Source organism: Peromyscus leucopus, chromosome 3 (assembly GCF_004664715.2).
Source record: "Peromyscus leucopus breed LL Stock chromosome 3, UCI_PerLeu_2.1, whole genome shotgun sequence".
Classification (NCBI taxonomy): Eukaryota; Metazoa; Chordata; class Mammalia; order Rodentia; family Cricetidae; genus Peromyscus; species Peromyscus leucopus.
Genome location: NC_051065.1, coordinates 23,750,080 through 23,772,193, shown reverse-complemented (window position 1 = coordinate 23,772,193; position 22,114 = coordinate 23,750,080). Strand labels below are relative to the sequence as shown.

At 39.6% G+C, this 22,114-nt stretch overlaps 1 protein-coding gene and 1 long non-coding RNA gene across 2 annotated transcripts in view; one reads left to right on the top strand and one right to left on the bottom strand.

The window, feature by feature from the left end:
• LOC114688114 overlaps positions 1-21,641 on the top strand; it is a 53,730-nt gene extending 32,089 nt beyond the window's left edge. The window contains exons 9-12 of the long non-coding RNA XR_003733752.2: positions 277-672; positions 1,682-1,788; positions 3,152-3,385; positions 21,320-21,641. This is a non-coding gene — a long non-coding RNA (uncharacterized LOC114688114). The remainder of the gene's footprint in view (positions 1-276; positions 673-1,681; positions 1,789-3,151; positions 3,386-21,319) is intronic.
• Lrrd1 (leucine rich repeats and death domain containing 1) lies at positions 1,085-21,534 on the bottom strand. The gene is made up of 5 exons (XM_028862720.2): positions 19,607-21,534; positions 15,156-15,354; positions 3,886-4,047; positions 1,944-2,061; positions 1,085-1,346 (listed from the first exon to the last, which is right to left on the bottom strand). Exons 1-5 carry the CDS (start codon positions 21,512-21,514, stop codon positions 1,157-1,159), a joined length of 2,577 nt encoding a protein of 858 aa, XP_028718553.1. The 5' UTR covers positions 21,515-21,534; the 3' UTR covers positions 1,085-1,156.
• Positions 21,642-22,114: the final 473 nt, after the last annotated feature.

Sequence of the window (22,114 nt, the reverse complement as noted above, 5' to 3'; positions counted from 1 at the left end):
AATGCATTTCACAACTGATAAAATATATACAAATTCCAAACCAGAAGATAAATTTGTTCCTATGATTAGTTCTCATATAGAATTTTAACTGCATTGTGTCTACAATGTCATTAACTATTTAAATTGGTCTCTTTTCACTGAAAGTTGTAGAAACCCATGGGAGTCGTGTTGATTTGAATGAGTGAAAGTGGAATGTTCAGAAGTACAGTGAGCTTCAGCTATGGTTAGATTTGAGGCCCGAACAATATAATGAGGATTCTGTTTTCCTTTATGCAGCACTAGGCAGATGACCACATGCTCCCAGATGCAGAATCCCCCAACAAAAAGGAATCATCTTCCCAGGAAGTTCTCCAGAAAAGACCAAGGGAAACTCACTGACCTGGCTTGAGTCGATGGCTTGCCACAACCAATCAGACCTTAATATTGATGGCTTCAAGGAAGAGGAAAACAGGTTACACACAACAAGGGCAGCTGCACATAAAATATGTGTAGTAGATTCCTCATGAATGAATTTCTGGTAGTAAAAGAAAGGGGGAAAATACAGGACAGGAAGAGAGAAGATGTTCCTGCCATCATTCCCATCAAGGCATGCAGCTGAAGGAATACTGTCCCTGGCTCTATTTTTTGGATAATGAAGACACCTAATTCCTAAATGAGGGAAAAACAGAGATGGTATGCCATTTTCATTATAAATCAGAAACTTTTCTTCTTTCTCAACCCAATGGAAATCACTGACAACCTATTACTTGACTCATAAGAGTACTATATTAAAATATTTAATAGAATTATTTTCAAATTCAATAGCTTTGCTAACACAACAGAAAAACATACAAAGCCTTGTCTGTAATATCTTTTGTGATAAAACTAGAATGGGAGGCACAGACTCACACCATCTCTTAGTAATGAATAGAGACATGATGTGGGCTAAGCCTGATGCCTTGATTTCAGGCTCTGGAGCTACATGGTAGAAGGGGAAAATCGGCACCTGGAAGTCTCCCTTGGACTTGCACAGGCCAACTGCAGCACACACATGTTCACACACACAAATGAAAATATAACTACTAGAAACAAAAAAGACACAATATGCAAATAATTCCCTTGTATCATATTCTATGAGTGCATTGTAAGTTTTCAGCTTCTACTTCAGATCCACTGGCTAGAGTTTGATGGCACTTGTATAAAGATTCAAAGCTGTGATCTTATCCATTATGTCGTAGGCACCAATCATATTTAGTCCCCGAACAAGTTTGTCTCTTAAGGCCGTAGCTGTGAGTAACATGTTCTGATCTGCTTTCCACTTAACAAAGGCTTGGTAGATTCTTTCATGTAACAATGGAGTAGTAGTACTGTGAAAATTTAAATAACAATTATTTTAATTACCAGCCATGAACATTACTTTAAGTTCCTTAAAGGTTGTCTAAGTCTTCAAATTAATTTTCCATATTTATGTGAGACTAAATTTAACTGAAGACAGTATATATGAACATTTACAGTGAGCCTGACACACAGAAGCAAACATTATTAAAAAAAAGCTTACATTTCAACTTACATTCAACTATTAAGACAATAATCACTGTGGGCTATTTACTGTAACCCAATGCAATAAAATGCATACTTTATGGCTTAGTCTCACTTAAACCTCATGACAACTTCCTAAGCTTGTGTATTCATTTGACCTCAGAAGAAACTGGAACAGAGAGAAAGAAAAGGACACGTTGAAGGTCAGGAAGGCAGCTGAACTAAAAGCCCAGCAGCTCATCTCACACAGCCCGTCGTCGCCATTACACGGTATGGTTGTCCAGCAAGGATGACAAATATGTCACAGGCCAAAGGCCGCCATTTACAGTAGAGTTTATGTTAATGTAAATATCTCAAAACTCTAATATCAAGATCATATGAATGCAGGGGGAAAATGCATTTGTGCGAATGCCGTTCATACTTACTTCCTTGCGGAGCTGCTGCTTTCTGAGCTTGTCATGTTTAGTTTTTGTTGCAAAAATTCAAAATTTATTTCACTGATATTGTTGGCAACTATGTTGAATATCTTCTCTAAGATTTTCTCTACATTTGAACATAGAAGAAACATTATTTGTTTTGAAAACAAAGATACTTTGAGTTAATATTTAGTTTTCTTCTGTGTTTTTATCAAACGTATTATGTCAAATAAAATTGAAAATGACAGTGTAGAGCTGAACTGTCTTCAGTTTGTGCTCCCCATTCTGTTACTTCTAGAATCTAAGGAGACCTACAGCCTAAAATGGCTGCTTTGAAAGAATCTTTACAAGCATCTTGATAGTGATCTCCAAATCCTTTACTTTTTTCTGGATTTGAAATGAATTTGATTCCTTCCTTCAATTCTGGCTGTTTTATATTAACTACTTTGAGAAACTAGCATTTGTTGTAAATATGGCATGTAGACGCAAATTCATATTAAAGTAATTTATTATTTAGTTAGATATTAATTTTTTTAATTTATTTAAGGCTAGGCATGGTAGCATATGTCTTTAATTCCAATACTTGGGAAGGCTGAGGAAGGCAATCTCTGTGAGTTTGAGGCTAGCCTGGTCTACCTAGTGAGTTCCAGGACAACCAGGACTACACAGAAATACCATATCTCAATATATATATATATATATATATATATATATATATATGTTTGGGGGGTAGGTGCATGTGAGTATAGGTACCCACAGAGGCCAAAGGTATTAATCAGATCCTCTGGGGTTGAGATTTCAGGCAATTGTGAGCTAACCAACATGGGTGCTGGGGACTGAACTCAGAATCTCTGCAAGAGCGGCATATGCTCTTAACCACAGAGCCATCTTTTCAAACCCATTAGTGCCTTTTAAAATAATAAATCTCTTAGATAGTGCTATGTAGATATGTCTTTGTTGGCCACAGCTTCTAGAAAGTGTAATCTAAATTCACCTTTGTTAACTAGAATACCATGAGAATTTTCAAGAATTAAGGCTCTCCCATGCTCCATATCGCAAATACATTATGGCCTTTTCATTTTGAGAAATTATATATACACTGTTAATTCCTCAGACTAGATTTCATGCTAATGATAAAAAGAAAATAGAATTGCTTAATAAATGCTCAGAAGGGACTCTGTGATCCTTGTTAACTTCAGAATAAATATGTTTCCCAGGCTACTTCTCCCAACTTCCTCGAGGATCAAAATTGCAGGGTAAAGGCTCCTTGAGCATACAGAGATGTGGTAAATTTCCAGACTGCTCTCCTCCTCCAATCTGTGAGATGTTGTCATCTCCTACTGCACTTCCTCCATCAAAAGCAGAGCAGCAAGAATGGTTTCTTTGAGAACTGGAAAAACAGGGCTTTAGCATGGAGGTTCAGTCATGTAACTCAACCGCCTTTCTCTAAGGTACTATCCACAATAGAAATACCATGTAGACACTGGGACCTCTGAGACCCCTATTTTATAGAAATATTACCTTTGAGTGTAGTAATTAGTATAGTCGGCCTACAGTGAGTTAAAGGAGAAAGCCGTTGGGACTTAATTTTCTCTCGAGTTTCTTCTATCAGTGAGGCTCAAATCTTAGGAAAGCTTCTACATGGCAGCCATGTGCATAGTGTATAATGTGGCTTACAAAGGACAGTACTTTTTACTACAACTTTGTCATTAGCTTATCCTGGTATATGCCATTGGTTATGTAGATATGGCACATGGAAAAATGATTGAGGAACAGCTGAAGATGTTCCAGTTCCCCCCATGATTGCATTGAATAATCAACACAAACAGCTAGCCTTCAGAAAAAGGGAGATAGTTTGTTACTGTCAGCTCAAAGTCTCCAACCAAAGCAAGCTCCCTTACTGTACAGACAGCAGAACATTTATGAAACTAGGTCCTCGCTCATCACCCACCGTCTCTTTCATCTGCTCTTTGGAGGTATTGTGTGATCGTATGCAGCTGTTTTCCTCTACAGATTTCCATCGGTGGTCTCAACAAAGGATTGTCATCAAAATTTATCTCTTTCAACGACAGAAGACTATAGATAGCACTAGGCAGGGCTGTCAGACTGTTTCCTAGTGAGGGAAAAATGGGAAGGAATTACTCCTTTCTGTACAGTTAAACTGCAGAAACAGAAACTATACATGCAGAAGTCTACTGTCCTAGAAAGATGTCCAAGGACACTCCCAGTGATGACAGTTCCAAAGTGTCCATGCTAGGAGAGAAAAGGAGGATATATTAAAAACCAATGTGGGTCCTTGGTCTCCTAGTAGTGGCAAAATGAAGCCAGGGGCTATTTTCTTACAATACAACAACTGGCTTTGCAGAGTAGGCATTATCATTCTTAAAATAAACTTTTTAAAAAGCGAGTTTTATACAAGTGTATCCGGTATGGCCTAACCCTTTTCTTACCCCCCCCTCCCCTTTGTCCTCTTTGTCCTCTACAGTGTCCCTTCTTCCATACACGCATGACTTTTTGTATTTATGTAGGAAGCACACATGAGAGGAAATACTATTTGTCTGCATGAGACTGACTTAATTCACTTAATATGACCCCCCATTGTGTTCATCTTCCTGCAAAGGACATGACTTCATTCTTTATGGCTGAAACCCCCTCTATTTTGAGTATATCTCATATTTTCTTTATCATTGCTCTCTTGTTGGACACCTAGGTGGTTCCATAAATTTGCTCATGTGAACACTGCTCAGTACACATTGACATGCAGGTGTGTCTGTAGTGCATTGATTTGGAGTCTTTGTGTAAACACGGGTGTGGTATCTAGGTCATACGGGAGATCAGGTTTCAGTTTTCTGAGAAAGCTCCCTGCTGACTTCCATGGCTTCCCTTTCCACCACATCCTTGCCAGAATTTGTTGTTACTCTTTTTCTTAATGACTGCCATCCTAGCTGAAATAATTCTAGATTTACAGAAACATTCGAGTTTGGAGTGCTTTAGCGTTGGCTAATGCTATCTCGCACTAGTGTGCTGCTGTTCTCTTAATTGTGTATTCTATTTCTGTTAGTTACACATGGAGAAGGCCTGTTACTCCTCCTGAAGAGTGATATCAAGAAACCAACCAAGATCTGAAGCAGTTTGTGGGGTGTTAGGAGGGCAAATGTCTCATGCTTGTGAGACCCTGGCTTCCATCCTCACACCACGGACAAAAGGGAGAGGGAAAAAAGAACTCATTATCCAGGGCTAGTCATTCTGAGAGGGGGGCAGAGAGCAAGAGAGGGAGAGAGGGAGAGAGGGAGGGAGACAGAGAAGGGCAGAGAAGGGAGGAATAAAATACATTATAAAAACTAGAATGATTCATATAAAATATGCATACAAGTCACAATGCATAATACTCAGATCCTGACTTTTCTCACTTGCCACTTGAGAGTCACCAAAGTTCTTATTCCTCAATGGCCTGTTCCTTTTGTTAATAAGTTTTCCATGACAGATGTCAGTAATTTATTCATTCACTAGATGAAGGAGGCTCTTAAGTTTCCAGTTTGAGCGATTATGGATAAAGCCATTCTATACATTTGCACTTAACTGAAAAATATAGTTGAAGTTTGACTGATGGGTCATAGGGTAAGTGTGAACCTAACTTTATAAGTGTTTCGAAATGCTTATACCATTTTTGCGTTCCTGCCAATTTTTTTTCTTTTTTTCTTTTTCTTTCTTTTTTTTTTTGTTTTTTGTTGTTTGTTTTTTGTTTTTTTTTGTTTTTTGAGACAGGGTTTCTCTGTGTAGCATTGGTGCCTGTCCTGGATCTCACTTTGTAGCCCAGGCTGGCCTCAAACTCACAGGGATCCGCCTGGCTCTGCCTTCCAAGTGCTGGGATTAAAGGCATGTGCCACTGCCGCCCGGTTCTTTTGTTTTGTTTTGTTTTTTCTCCCCCACATTTCAGTGGCTCATAGCTTGCCAGGCTTCAGCTCTTCTGCTAGTGACATTGGGTTATAGAGTGAATGTGTGAACTTCCTTTTCTCTAAAATCCACGCTACCCAGCATTGCTCAGGTGTTGCCTCTGTCTGTGTAACTCTGTATGAAGGACCCATCCAACATTTATACCAGTTTTGGTTGAGTTGACTTTTTTTTTTTTTTTATAGTGTTGGATTAACTCAGAGACTTCTCTATATTAGGCAAGTACCTAATTAAACTCTACCATTAAACTGTATTGTCAGCTCTTCATTTCTTTTTGAAATCCCTTTCTCTCCAATCTCTCCTCTCTCTCTCCTCTCTCCTCTCCTCTCTCTCTCTCTCTCTCTCTCTCTCTCTCTCTCTCTCTCTCTCTCTCTCTCTCTCTCTCTCTCTCTCCCCCCCCCCCATGTGGAGTGCATGGTTACTTTCTATGTGTACAACAATTACTTTATAAAGTATGTGGTTTTTCTATTTATTCTTTTTTTAAAAAAAACTTCTCTTCCTAAGGTCAGGGTTTCACATTTTGCTGAAATCTAATGTTGGTTATTTAGATTGATTTCTATTTTCATGGCCTCACACACCCCAGCCAAGCACCGTATTCCCAGTTCTCAGTTGCAATGTTAATATGGTAGCTGAGAAATTTTTGTCAATATTTTCTAGTTTTTATCTACAAGTTTTTATACTTTTAGCTTTATGACTAGATTTGTGACTCATTTGAGTTTTTTTTTTATGATGCGTGGTACAGATCAAAGTCTTGTTGAAATTCTTTTTATTTGGTTTTCCTTTGGAGTTTTGGACACCTAGCTTATATCATTTATTGACAATATTATTCTCTATTTAATTACTTCTGTGCATTTGTTAAAATTCAATTGCCTATATGGGCTTGGGTCTATATCTAGACTCTACTTTATCCTACTAATAATCACATGTATTGTCTTGACAATAGCATGCTCTCTTCATTACTGGAACTTTGCAGAAGCCTTGAAATAGAGTTCCATGAATTAACTGCTACATTCCTTTAAAAATTGTTTCAGTTATTCTAGTTGCTTTGGCAGTTTATATACATTTAGAATACTTTATTATTTTGATTTTTAATGTACTGCTGAGATTTTTGTGTTAGAATTCAGTTGAATTTGCATATGAGTTTAGAAAGCATTTACAAAACTTCCATATTGAGATATCCAGTGTCTAATACTATTTAAATATTTCATCCATGATTATAGCTCACTGTAGATCTTTCATATGCTTTGATAGATACTTATGTGTTTTGTACCATTTAGAATAGTACTTAAACACATTACTTTTCTTGTTTGTTTTAGAGTTTATGTGTATGGAACCAATGCTGGCCTCAAAGTTGAGGCAGACTTTCTGCCTCAGCCTCCTGTGTACTAGAACTGCAGGCATGAACCACCATGTCTTAGCAGAGTGCTCAAAATTCAGTTATAATCAGTTATAAATAGTATGCAGAACTTTTACACATTAATAGTGTTAGCATTAACAACTTTTTAAGTGGCCACCTTGCTACCTTACCTACTGCTGTTACCTGTTGGGGTTTCTACTAGTCAATGTCTCTGTTGTCAGAACCAGCTCTGCCCTCTTGCTTTTGAACTGTACATGCGCTCTTTTTTTGAGACAGGAGCTCTCTACATATTCTTGGCTATCCTGGAACTTACTATGTAGACCAGGCTGCCCTCAAACTCTTACAGATCCATCTGCCCTTGGATTAAAATTGTGTGCCAGGATAACTGACCCTTTTTTCTTTCTTTCTTGTCTTCTTGCATTAGCTGGGGCTTTTCCCCCTTTCTTTTGTTTGACTGTCCAATCATGAATGGGATTTAATATATTTTGTCATATGGTATTTGCTTCTTTGAGTATCTGGTGAGAAGTTCATGTTACTTTTCCTTGGCTTATTGATATAGTAAATTATGAGGGGGAAGTTTTTTTTAATATTGACCCAGTCTTGCATTTCTAGTGTGCATTTCACACATAATTGTGATAGGTTATCTTATATATTGATGGTTTAATTTACTTAATTTGTTGATGAATTTTATATCAATGTTCATGCAAGAAATTAACCCATAAGTTTCTGAAAGTGTTGTACTTGTCTCATTATACTATTGGAAATATCAATGGCCTCATTGTATAAACTGGTGAGTGTTTTAGCCTCAATTTTATTAAAAGTAATTCCTTTTTACCTTTTACTAAAAATAGATTATTTTCTCATACAGTATATCCTGATTATAGTTCCTCCTCCCTCTACTCCTCCCAGTCATGCCCTGCCACTGCCATCCTTTCCTCTCCAGATCCACTCCCTCAGGCTTCTAGGAGATAGTAACCAAATAAAATATAATAAGATAAAATAAAGCCATCACATCAAAGTTGGGCAAGGCAACCCAACAGAAGGAAAAGAGCCCCAAGAGACAACCCAAGAATCAGAGACTCACTTGTTCCCACACTTAAGAGTCCCATGAAAATACCAAGCTGAAAGCTGTAATATATATGCAGAGGACCTGGTATAGACCTGTGTAGGCCCTGCGCTTGCTGTTCAGTCTCTGTGAGTTCATATGAGCCTTGCTCAGTTGATTTCAGGGGGCCTTGTTCTCCTGGTGTTCTCCATCCCTTCTGGCTCTTACACTCTAGACAGCTGGAAGTGAGCTTTTGAGGGAGGATATGGAAGCCTAGTGCAGTGAGAACTTCCTAAGATATATGAAGGTGATGACCTCCTAATGATGTCTCCTAATAATGGGGAAGATGGAGCCCCAAATGGCCATCTCTTGTCACCAAACAGGGCTACTAGTACCAGGACTGGGTTGCATTCAATTGAGTTGTTGGTCATGGAGACCCCCAAACAACCAGGTTGTTGCTAAGACAATAGATTGCTCTCTGTAAACAGATAGTGGGGCTCCATTGCTGAGGACAACACCCACACAGCTCATTGAATATGGAGAAGTCAAGCCGGTGCCTACATGAAGCCTTCACCCCTATGTTCTAGTGTCTTTGGTGCTGGAAGGTTCTCTGCAGGCTACTAAAAGAAAAGCATAAACACCAACCTATCCATCTACAAAACCTTTGGCCTACAATCTGTCCTGCCTGCAAGATATGCTAGGGTAATGGTGGCACAGAACTTGTAGAAGAAGCCAATCAATGTCTGACTTGACTTGAGGCCCGCTCCACAAGGTATAATCCATACCCGACACTACTTGGGTGTGATCAAGAGCCAGAGATAATCCAGAGGCTTAGGGTAAAACCAAATACCACTGATCTTAATGAAAGTGTCAATAAAATGACTCTTTGTGATATTCTGCTATACTCATAGATCAGTTGCTTTATCAGTCAACATTAGAGAAGCTTCCTCCTGAAGCAGATGGGAATAAATGCAGAAACCCACAGTCAGAAATTACACACACACACACACACACACACACACACACACACACACACACACAGAGAGAGAGAGAGAGAGAGAGAGAGAGAGAGAGAGAGAGACAGAGACAGAGACAGACACACAGACACAGACACAGAGAGACAGAAAGAGAGGTGCCTTGGAATGTACAGCTCCAAATGAGATGTCTCCATCAAATCCCTCCCCTCAGAGCTCAGGGAACCCCACAGAAGAGGAGGCAGAAAGAACTGAAAGAGCCAGAGGGGGTGGAGGACACCAGGAGAACAAGGCCCTTCTAATATAATTCTTAAGTCAACGTTTCTTTTATAAATATGTCATAGAAACCAACAGTGAAAACATCTGTAGCTGCAGTTTTGTGTGGAAAAGTTTTAGCTCCAAATTCAGTCGCTTGAATAGATTCAGGATTACCTATTGGTCCTCAGTGAGTCCCTCCTCCTCCTGTTCAACTCACATTGCTCTCTCTACATTAAACCAGGGCTGGTTTGTGTGATTAGTAGAACAGAGCAGATGTAAAGCAGATGTAATATTATTTGGCATCCAAATTAAGTTTACAACCACACTGCTCTTTCTGTCAGCACACTCTGTCTCTCGCTCTCTCCTATGACTCCCTCTGGAGAAAACAGTTTTTGAGTCATGAGCAGGGTTACCCAGCAAAGAACCAAAGGCTGCTTCCCGGCCATGAAAGTAAACTTGGAAGCAGCGCCACGAGTCTCTGGCTGGTGCTCCAGTTTATAGAGTGACTGTAATCTTATACAAGACCTTGAGACAGAAGTCAGTGAAACCAGAGTCCTGCTTCTCACCAGTTTAAGAAGACAAACAACCAAGGGTAACCAACATAATAGCTGAGGGCTAAAAGTGCTGAACAACCCATAGACACCAGAAGCCTGATGAAATTCAAGAATTATGAATGAAGGAAAGTCACTCAGTTACACATAGTACAAATCTGCCTACATCTAAAAATAGAACCACAAAATTTGCAACAGATGTATATGATAAAGGACTGCTGTTCAAAATATACAAAGATTTAACATTTAACAATAACCAAACAATGAGAAATATTTTAAAGTTCAGAACAGATACCTTACCAAAAGACATAGAGATGGCAAACAAGTATACCAAGACACTTCACTTCATTCATCAGTTAAAGCAACAAGGATACCACCAGACACCTATTGGAATGGTCAAACCTGGATCACCACCAACAGCAACTTCTGCTGAGGTAGAGCAACAGAACTCTCATTGATTACTTGTAGGAATACAAAGCGTTACAGCTATTTCTGGAGATGTTCACTGTCCCGTGGAGCATCTTCAATGTAAATTAATTTTGAACACATTGGTGGTGTCATTTGTGAAGTGCATCTTGGTAGACAACACCTACTTGTGCCTTTATATTTGAAGCACACCTCTCAGAGCTATGTCTTTCTCATTCCTTCCAGTAATCTCTGTCTTTTAGTTAGTGTTTAACCAACTAGTGTTCAATATAAGCACACTTGTATTTAAGGGCTGAGGCTGTAGCTCAGTGGCAGAGCACTTGCTTAGCAAGTGTGAAGCTCTAACCTCACTCTCCAATCTGCTAAAAAAAAATGTGATAGTTGGATCCAGATAAAACATTTTACTACTTGTTTTCCTATTTGTTGTCTTTTAATCCTTTCTGATTACTTGAATCACTTTTCTCTGGCTGCTTTATCTTTGACTTCCTACAGTTTTATTAATGGATGAAAGCAGGGTGGTTTTGTGGGACTTATCTGTTTCTTGGTCTATGTTCTCAAACATGGGTTTGTTCAGTCTTTGAAAATCTGTTGAGCTGCAGATGGGCAATATGCATTCTTTCCATCTGGATACCATACTCATACTCTGGTAAACATATTTTTTTCAAGCAACAAATGGATGTGAGGAAAGAGGGACTATTATACACTGCTGGTGGAAATATAAAGTGTACAGCCACCATGGACATTAGTGGTGGTGGGAGTCCTTAAAAAAGCTAAAACAAAGAAAAGCCATCCATTGATCTGGGAATACTGCTGACACATATGAGACCCTCAGCTAACACATCATGGTCTGTTAGTGTTTACTGCTGCACTACTTACAGAAGTTAAGAAATGGAACCAACTGAGATATCAATCCAGAGATGAATGGATAAGCCAGGGGTACAAGATAGGATCTTATTTAACCATAAAAAGACAAATGAAATTATGATATCTGTAGAAAAATGAATAGTGGAGATCATTATGTCAGTCAAAGTAAGCCAGAGTCAGGATAGCAAGCCATGTCTTTCTCATATGTAGACTCTATTTAAAGTTTTAATTACTTTATTATTTTATGTGTATGAGTATTTTGACTGCATGTATGTATATATAGCATGTATTTGCCTGGTTCTCATGGAGCTCAGAAGATGGCATTGGATCCCCTAGTACTGGAGTTATAGTTATAAGCTGTCATGTGGGTGTTAGGAATCGAACCTGGGTCCTTTACAAGAGCAACAAGTGCTCCTAACTACAGAGCCAACTCTCCAGCCCCATGACTCCTAATTTAAATGTGTGTGTGCTTATGTGTGTGTGTGTGTACATGTGCATGCATATGCATGTACGTGTGTGTCTGTGATGAAAGTAACAAGAGAACCATGAGGAAGAGGAAAAGATCTTACAGGAGGGGAGAGGGAAGACAAAAATAGAGTAACAGAGTAGGAATGGGAGTAGAAAGGGGGACTGGCAAGACACGAGCAGTAGCATGGGGGAGCGGAGGCAATAAAAGCAAAGTAGAATGCTATTGTGGTGCTTTGAAAAAAAAATGGCCCCCAAAGGGAGTGGCACTGTTGGGAGGTGTGGCCTTGGTGGAGGAACTGTGGATTTGGGCTTTGAGCTTTCATATATGCTTAAGCCACGCCCAGTATCTCAGACCGCTTCCTGTTCCCAGCAAGTCAAGATGAAGGACACACAGCTACTTCTGCACCATGTCTGCCCATATGCCACCGTGTCCCACCATGATGATAATGGACTAAATCTCTGAAAACGTAAGCCACCTCAAGTAAATGTTTTTCCTTTATAAGTGTCACATGGTCATGGTGTCTCTTCACAGCAATAGAAACCCTAACTAAGACAGGTATATATGTTTGAAATTCCACAAGAAAGCTCATTACTTTGTATGCCAAACTTCAAAAAAAAAAAAAAAAGAGAGAGAGAGAGAGAAAATAAATAGAAACAAAGACATAGCTTGAGGATCCTTTCAGAGCTCTGTTTGGGCAATGTAGACAGTGATACTATTCAAATATTTAATAGCTTCTCTGGTGGAGGGGCTAAGCATCAGAACCAATGCTGCTGTAGACTACAGCTACAATGCTACCAGCAAAGCCAGACAATAGGCTATCTGGGAGGGCAGGAAGTAAAGACAGCACCAAGCCTGTAGACTGTGAAGAACACTGGGCTGTGTCCCTGAGGAATTGTCTCCCCTGGGTATGATGTGCCCATCTACTTTTCTTTCATTTGCTAGTCTATCTTTGGGGGGCAGAGATGACAGTATCTGTTAAAAACCACTACACTAGGCTCTGTGTTTAAAATTTCATCATTCCATCATTACACTCTAGAGCAGTGGTTCTCAACCTGTGGGTCATGACCAAACCATTGAAAAACTCAGATATTTACATTACCATCAGAAGCAAATTACTGTCATGAAGTAGCAACAGAAATAATTTTATGGTTGGGTTCACCACAACTGTATTAAAGGGTTGCAGCATTAGGAAGATTGAGAACCACTCCTCTAAAGAGTCAATATTATGTCCATTCATTTATTTCCCCAGTCTCGGGTAGAAACTGCTTCCTGCCATCGGTACATCTGTGGTAACAGTAACTCTCTTTAGCCCTTCTAGAAATGGCCTGCGTTCAGACTGGAACTCGGGAGGCGGAGTTGAAACACAGCCTTTCACTGATCTGCACCACCACAGCTTCTCTTTCGAGCTTGATTGACAGAGTGGGTTTTTAATATTTTCTAATTCTATGTGGAACAACAGAGACATGCCCCAGTCTGAAGAGCAGTTACAATGCCCCTGGCCATTGTGTCTTGATGTTGTCCTAACTCAAGCATCTCCAGGGAATGTACTTCCAGTCGGGAATTCTAGTCTCCGATAGCAAAAGGCTCTGGAGAATTTTTGTTTGTATTTTGTTTCCTTTTTTTCTCATTCTTTTCTAATAGTTTATTGTTTTTGAGAACTTCACATATAAGTCCTGCATCTACATCACACCCACCTCCCCGTCTCCCACTTCCCTCTCCTGCCATGTCTTCTCTTCCAAATTCATGATCTCTTCGATTACTATTACACGTATGTACATACATGAGCATGATATAGATGTCTATGTAACCTACTGAGTCCATTTGGCTTTGTTTATATGTTCTGTGTCTATTTGGGGTTGGACAACCTATGTGGGAGTTTGTCCATAGAGAATATAGGTCCCCCTCCTCTCTGTAGCCACTGATAACCTATAGCTTTTCACGCAGTGGTAGGGCCATGTGGAATTTCCCATCTACAGTGAAATGTCAACTAAGTTTGTCGTTATGCTGGACAACCATAATGTTTCAAGCAGCCATATCATTAGGAGTTCATGGGTGCAGCTTCTGTCTTGCCTAAGAGACACTATGTAACAGCAGACATCCTAAGCCTCTGACTCTAAGAGTCTTTCTGCCCCACGTCCACAGTTTCCCCTAGCCTTGGGTGTAAGTGTTGCATTACAGATGCATCAACTGGGGTTGGGTACCCCACAGTCACTAATTCCTTACATTCTGACCAGTTGTGGGCCTTTGTAATAGTCTCCATCTGTTGCAAAAAGGAGCTGCTTTGACTAGGGTTAGAGCTACATTTATCTGTAGTGAAAGGATAAGTATTTAGAAATGAGTCAAATGATATTGGTTTAGGAACCCGGCAAGACTGGACATTCCTCTCTGATAGTGACTGGTAGTTGGATAGGTGTCCAGTGCTAGGCATGAGTCTCCTCATGTTGAGTGAGCCTTAAGTCCAATGACGTAACTGTTAACTACCCCAAAGGTGAAAGCACCACCATTGACCTTTGCGGATACCTTGCTGGTCCAGTCATTCTGGTGTTTGTCAAGAATTGTGTCTTGTCATCCCAGCTGGGTAGGACTAGCGGTTCCTCCTCTCCCTTGATAACTTGCATAACACTTTCTGACACTATGAGAACTAGTTCTCGGGGAGAAGGCTTCCCGGTCCCTTCCAGCTCGACTCTTCCAAGTCCTGTGTCCAAAGTGTGTGGTGTCTTGAGCAATAGTCTTACTTCAAATTCTGGGAAGCAATTAAGGGCAATGGCAATAGTCCACAGTGATGGTTTTGGAATTCTCTTGGGCTCCCCTGACAAATAGCTACAAAAGTTGTTTCGTATACCTGGTACTGTAGTTTTCATTAGATAGTCCATGGCTCTCGGGGGAGCATTATCACCCCAAATAGCATAACTTCATCTAAACTATATATCTATGTATACACATATATTACATGTAATTTTAAGGAAACATAACATATGCTCCCTATGTCTCTTTCAAACGCCCTTTAGCATTACTTATGCTTCTGCCTCTCTCTGTATAGCCCTCTTCCTCATTCCTACCTAAAGCTGCCCCCCCCCCCCCATTTCTTCTGTTTCCTCCACCCTAGAACCTGTTTCCTTCTGTTTGCATCTCTAGGGCTCTTTTCAAGGCAAGAAACCAGTTCTTCAGCTTTGTGCTCATTTCCTGTAATTGGGAAAAACATTCTGTGCCCCTCTTCCTCTGATGCCAACTTAATGCGCTGTCTGACATGCTCAACAAATCTGCAATTTAGACATCAATGTTCTCCTTACAGATTCTACTTATTGCTTATCATGCTTGATACATACCTCTGATGTCTAGGTGCTGTAGAACTTTTAAAGACAGAAAGGATGGTGGAAGAGTACTGATTTGATTGTTGTATGCAAGTAGACTAACCAGACTGCTCAGCTCCCCTATATTTCTTGGAATCTCTTTGATTGCATTGTTCGAGATGTCGAGTGTTTTGAGTTGAGTCATATTACACAGATCTTCTGGAATTCTTGTTAACTGCAAGGACAATTAACAATCATGCTTTTATTAAATCTATAAATATTTGTACCATTACATTTTCCCCCTGAAAACAAGTGGAAGAATAGTTTTGTTTTAACCCTTTTCTAAGGAGATACTTTCATCCTGTCGCAGATTGTGACTTCACATCCTAAAAGTCCTCAAGCTTTTGTGTAGCACCAAGTACCTCCTGGTCTGATTGGTGCTCCCTAATTAACCCTGTTGCTTAGAGACCACTTTCTTCCCATGCCCCAGCTCAGTCTACCACCACCCACTCTTGTCTTTCTTGTCTCTCTAAGGCTAATGCTGAAGTTTGTCCAACTACTCAGTCACACTTTATCTTATTCTCAGTATGGAGAGCAAAACATCCATACCCTTACACACATGTATATATCACACACATACACCACACACAACACACACATATACACACAACATACACATCACAAGAACATACACACACAAGAATGAAGATTGACACATATTAAAGCAAGATAAACATTATGCATAAATATGACTAGTGAAGAGGTACCCAGTATGCAGAATGATAAGAACTTCAGAAAAATATGTAAGTAAGCAAGACTGTACAAGACTACTCAAGACTAAGGGCCAAGCTTATGTAGCACGAATAAGATCAGCATAGGTGGGCAGGCCTGTCATTGAATTTCCTTCAAATAAATATTCTTGGAGTTTTCATTTAATTTTCTTTGAGACAGTGTCTCTCTATGTAGGCCTGGCTGTCTTGGAACAGGTTAGCCTCAAACTCCTAGAGATCCACCTGTTTCTGTCTCCAGCCCCCCTGTGCTGGGATTAAAGACATGGCCACCATGCCTGACTAGATATTCCTTAAACACTTTCTCAGTGTTTATCAGAGAAAGTGAGAGCTCTAGATGATGGAGCTGCTGTTGAAAGAAGAGTCCTGCTGAGCAACTCCCACTTTGCTCTGGAAGCTCTGTGACTAACCTGACCCATCTTCTGCAGTTGGTTGTTGATCAACTGTTAAATAAGCTAATCCTTTAGTTATTCTATCTCCATTCCACCAAAGTCATATTTTCAACCACATAGGATATCCTTAAGAAGGATTCTTTTAAAAAATGTTTCACCATCTAAAGACTTTTCAAATGATGTTGTAAAGACTTTAACTGGTGTCTTCAGCAACTACTTTGATACTGAATTTCCTTCCTCCCTCCTTTCCTTCTTTCCTCTTTCTGTTCTTCCTTCCTTCCTTTTTGGACAGAGTATGACTCTGTATTCCAGGTTTAGCTTCTGTCCCTCTACCTCAGCCTTGTGAGTGTTGGGATTGCAGTCATGAACCACCATGCCCAATAGAACACATTGAGATCTGCCCCCTAGGGGACTGGAGAGATTATGCAGCAGTTAAGAGTGCTTGCTGTGCTTGGAAAGGACTCAAGTTTTAATCTCAGTGCCCACATGGCAATTCACAATCAGCTTTAATTCCAGTTCCAAGGGATCTGACACCTTCTTCTGGCCCCCATGCGATCCAAGCAGGTTTGAACATACACATACACTGAAGCAAAACACTCATACACATAAAGCAAATATTTTAAAAAAGAATCATCTCCTGGAATGAAGTCTGATGACTTTGACAAGGCTTGATAAAACAGAAAAATAAGTCAGCACAGGGAACAAGTTGCTGGAGTAAACCGGGCATAAAACACATGTTGAACATGGGCAAGGACAGAGAAAGTGACATAGGAAACTCCAGGGGAAATTGCCAACTATGAAACTAGAGTGCTGGGGATTGTGTGTGTGACAAATAGGTGTGACAAGGTCAAAGAAGTAGTTAATAAAAAGGAGAGAATTAGATGTTGTGGAATAGAATGTTTGTTTAACTATGTAAAGATGTGTTGCATTGACTTATGTTGTGGAATATTTGTTTAACTAGGTGAAGATGTGTTGCATTGGTTTATGTTGTAGAATATTTTTTAACTAGGTAAAGGTGTGTTGCTGTTTCATCTTGCCTGCCTAAGGCACCTGATTAGTCTAATAAAAAGCTGAACGGCCAATAGCTAGAGAGAGGAGGGATAGACAGAGCTGGTGGGCAAAGAGAATAAGTAGGAAGAGGAATTTAGGCTAGGGGAAGAAAGGGAAGAAAAGAAGAGAGATGCCAGGGAGACACCAGGGGCCAGCCAGCAGGAAAGTAGGACATACAGAATGAAAAAAAGATAAAAAGCCCTGAGGCAAAACATAGATGAAGAGAAACAGGTTAAAGTAAGTTATGAGAGGTAGTGGGACAAGCCTAAACTAAGGTTGAGCCACATAATTACTAATAAGTCTCTGTGCCTTTATTTGGAAGCTGGTTGGTGGTTCAAAGAAAATTCCAACTACAGTTATAGACATAGTCTTGAGGAGTCACAGTTATGGACATAGTCTTGAGGAGTCACAGTTATGGACATAGTCTTGAGGAGTCACAGTTAGGGACACAGTCTAGAGGAGTCACAGTTAGGGACACAGTCTAGAGGAGTCACAGTTAGGGACACAGTCTAGAGGAGTCACAGTTAGGGACACAGTCTAGAGGAGTCACAGTTAGGGACACAGTCTAGAGGAGTCACACAGCACAGCAAGAGAGAATCTAAGTACTTACTGTAAACTAGTCAAATTAGCTGGTACTTATATTAAAGAACCAGAATGTATATTTTAGTTCAAAAGCAACTTTACAACATGTCTCCCTCTTCATCCCATCTGCCTGGGCCACACATGACTACTGTTGGCCCGCTTGCTGAAAATGTGTTGCATAGAAGGTATGACATTATAAAGGCCACATAACTTCGGTTCTGAGCTATAATGCCAGCCATAGATCAGAGAGATTCTTTTTTAGCAAAAAGGAAGATTTTTTTAAGAACAGATTTTGAGGGATTTTGCTTTGGATAATAATCCAGCATTAAAAATAGTCAGATGATAGCTGTGTTTATTGAGGTCTAAGGTTACAGCAGTAATTTTTAAAAAAGTAAAAAAACATTTCCAAGGCTTGAGGTATATATAATTTAGTAGTAGAGAAAAACTCACCTACTATGTGAGAGGCGTGGGTCTGATCCCTAGCACCTCAGTAAATAAATAAGCAAATAATTAATCTGTCAATTTTTAGGAGTAATTTCCAAAGAAAATAGCTTGAAATATAAAAATATATTTATGAAGAAATTCATTAAAGCATTATCATGAAGAAAATTTCTGAATGCTTAAGAGGATTAGTTACATAAATCATGTATTTATTATAAAGGTTATTGGGAAGATTATTAAGTTCTACCAAGGAGAAATACTTATGTAGAATAAAATTTTAAATTGAATATGTAGTCTTTTTATAACTGCTTATAAACCTATATAAGAAAAAGAGACTAAAAGTACATTAAAGCAATATCTAATAGTTTTATTATGATGTGCCTGTGGAATAATTCCTAGCATCTCAATTTTCTAGATTTTCAGCAATGCATTGCTGGTAGTGGGATCAGACCCAGAGCCACGCATGAGTTGGCCAGGTGCTACCATGAAACCACATTTCCAACTCAACAATGTGTTTCTATTATACACAAACTTTACAACTTCTTACAGTAGGGGCTCAGTGGATGACTTGGTCAATAGAGCGCTGCAAGTGTGAAGATCTGAGTTCGAATCCCCAGCACCCACTGGAAATTTGGGACCATGCATATAACCCCAGTGCAGAGGAGTTGAGGTAGAGACACATTTATTGAACAACTAGTCTAGCTTAATCCATAAAATCCAGGTTCAGTGAGAGACTGTCTCAAAAAATGAGGTGGAAACCATGAGTATGGTGACACACACATTTAGTCCCAGTAATCAAAGAAGAAACAAAACAGGTTGATCACTGTGAGTTCAAGGCCAACCCGGTCTATGAAGCAAGTTCCAGGGCTGCCAAGGCTTCACACTGAGACCTTGTCTAAAAAAAAAAAACAAAAACAAAAACAAAACAAACGAAAAACAGAGCAAAATTGAAGAAGACACCTTTGGCTTCTGAGTGCACCTACATACACCCACATGCATCCATGGACACACCTACAGGAATGCATACATATGCAACATACATACAATTTTGAAAATCTCCCAGTGGATTAAATAGAAAGGAATCTACAAAATCACCTGCTGTTTCACATTGCATTTGAATGGGATGTCCTGTAAAGCTTTTGTGTGAAGTTAACATAAAACTAGCTAGGACACATGTACAACGTGCCTCAGATTGAGATTCCTCTAGTCTCCACGCCCCTAAGAGCACTCTTACCTTTTTTCCGCTTGTCTGACTTATATTCAGCTCCTCCAGTGTTGGAAGTTGGCACACTTCAAGAGGGAAATGTATGAACTGATTGCTTGATAAGTTTAATTTCTGGATCCCTTTTAGCTTAGATATTTCTGAAGTTATTTTCTGTAACTGATTTTCTGAAATATCAAGTATTTGCAAGTTTTTTAAAGCACACAGTTCCTTTGGGAAAATTGCAAACTTATTACCAGCCAGAATGAGCACATGGAGTGATACCATAGCAGAGATACAGGGCGGAATTGTCCTTATTTGGTTTCTACCAAGATCCAGGTATTCAAGATTTGTGAGAGAACATAAGTGTTCTGAAAATATGGGGAGTTTGTTTCTATTCAACTCTAAATGAAGCAGCTGCTTACTGAAAGATATATCCATAGGGATTTCCGAAATATAATTTCCATTAAAACTCAAGTAGTCAAGTGACGGTAATGCACACAATCCCACTGGGAAATACATTATATTGTTATAATTTAATTCAACTCTGGTTATTTTTCTGCAGTTTTTTATTTCAATCGGAACATGTGTGATTTGATTGCCTGAAAACTCCAGGCTGTCTATATTACTAAGATGCGAGATTTCTTCAGCCATTTTTATAATTTTATTTCTGTTTACATGGAGTAGTCTCAAATTTTTAAGCCTGTGGATTTTCCTAGGAAGCTGTTCTATGTTATTATCACTGAGACTAAGACATTCCAACATTACACAGTGGGAAATTTTCTTTGGTATGTTTGTCAATAAGTTTTTATCAAGGTTAAGAAGTCTGAGTTCTCTGAAATTCTCAATTTTAGGCGAAATAGCTTCCAACTTATTGTCAGCTAGCTGAAGTTCTTTTATTTTGGGCAACTGAAAAATTTCCACAGACAAAAAAGTAAGTTTATTATGATCCATTAAAAGTTGTTCTAAGTTTTTCAGCTCCCTAACTTCTTTAGGCAAACTGCCTATCATGTTTCCAGTAAGGTTTAGTGAAATTAATTTTGGAAGGAAGCATAGGGATTTAGAAAATATTGATAATTGGTTATATTCCAGATTAAGAATTTGCAAGTTTTTTAAACTAGACAGAGACTCTGGTATATGTGTTAACTTATTTTTACCCAAACTTAATGTTTCCAAATTTTCAAGATTTTCCAAGCCAGAAGAGGGTAAATCCTCAATACAATTACTATTTAGAAAGAGTTGTCTCATATTCCCAAGTTGTAATAGTTCTTTAGGTATGTATGATATCTGGTTGTAACTGGCATTTAGTATCCTTAAATTGTGAAGCAACTGAATTTCCAAGGGAATTGATGGCAGTCCATTTTCTTGCAGGGACAGAATCTCAAGTCCTAGCAGATCCCCTGGATCTGCCCCTTGGAAAGTTTTTATTTGATTCTTATCTAAATATAGATATTTTACATATTGGACTCTTAAAAGGTCCACAGGGAATTCTTGTAAATCCTTGGCCTCAAGATTAATTGTAAAGTTATCTTCCTCTGAGTCCAATTCTTCCTCACTTTCTTCAGAGGCTTGTGGACTAACTTTGTCTTCAGATGGGAATATGACTTGTACATAGTCTTCAGTTTCTACCATCTCCGATGACACAGAGCCCTGTGGTGATTCTGGTTTTGACAGTGGGGTGACATCGTCTATGCTGGTATCAGAAAATGGAATTGTTTTCTTTTTCTCTTCATCTCTGTTAAGCAGGCTTGAAGAGGAAGCTGTTGGCTGTTCTAGGCCCTTTAAAGGATTTTCTTCATAAATCTGATTGGATTCTCTCCTTCCCAAGTACGGAAAAGATTCATCTAAGGACTCTGATGTTTCTTCAATAAATCCAGGCTCCTCCATTGACTCGAATCTAGAGACTCCTCCAGGCTCCAAGTTATTCTCACCTTCAGACATTGTCTTGACTGGCAGCTCTTCCACCAACTTCAAGACTATAACTCTACTTTTTTAATGTGCTTTTTTCCTATGAACCTATAAGACAGATGTTGATATTAAAATAAGCATAATAAAGATGTTGAAATTACACATGTGAGGCTAACTGTGTGTCTTCACCTCTCCCTCAGCCTCTCCAAATCCAGTCCCCCAGTTTCATCCCCAGCTCTGTTCTGCAGACCACCAGCTGTGGCCACTTTCCACCCCACCCCCACCCCCGTACACACTCCCCTCCTAGCCCCCACCCTGGCTCCCATCTCCAGTGGACCACACAGATCATCCCCACCTAAGTCCCCTCCTCCCGCTCATTGCTTTGTCCCCAGACTCCAACTCCTGCAGGCTTTCCCTAGGAACCCACAGGCCACTCTGAGCAGGGAAGCAAGCAGGCAGGCTAACTGCAGATCTCCACCTCTCCCTCCATGCCTCCAAGTCCAGTCCCCATTCTCATCCCCAGCTCTGTAGCAAGCCTTCTGATGTGGCACCCTCTCACTCTCTGCATCCATTCCCAGGGGACTAAGCAGATCCTGGAGCAAGACCCTGCTTTCCTCCCTCTTCTGGATACCC

Excerpts from the sequence above, each read along its gene's own strand:
- Lrrd1 (XM_028862720.2), bottom strand. The coding sequence starts at position 21,514 with ATGTCTGAAGGTGAGAATAACTTGGAGCCTGGAGGAGTCTCTAGATTC. Across the intron at positions 4,048-15,155 it reads ACAGCACCTAGACATCAGAG|GAAACAGTCTGACAGCCCTG; the intron begins GTATGTATCAAG and ends TTCCCTCACTAG. Across the intron at positions 2,062-3,885 it reads AAGAGCAGATGAAAGAGACG|AGAAAATCTTAGAGAAGATA; the intron begins GTGGGTGATGAG and ends GTTCAAATGTAG.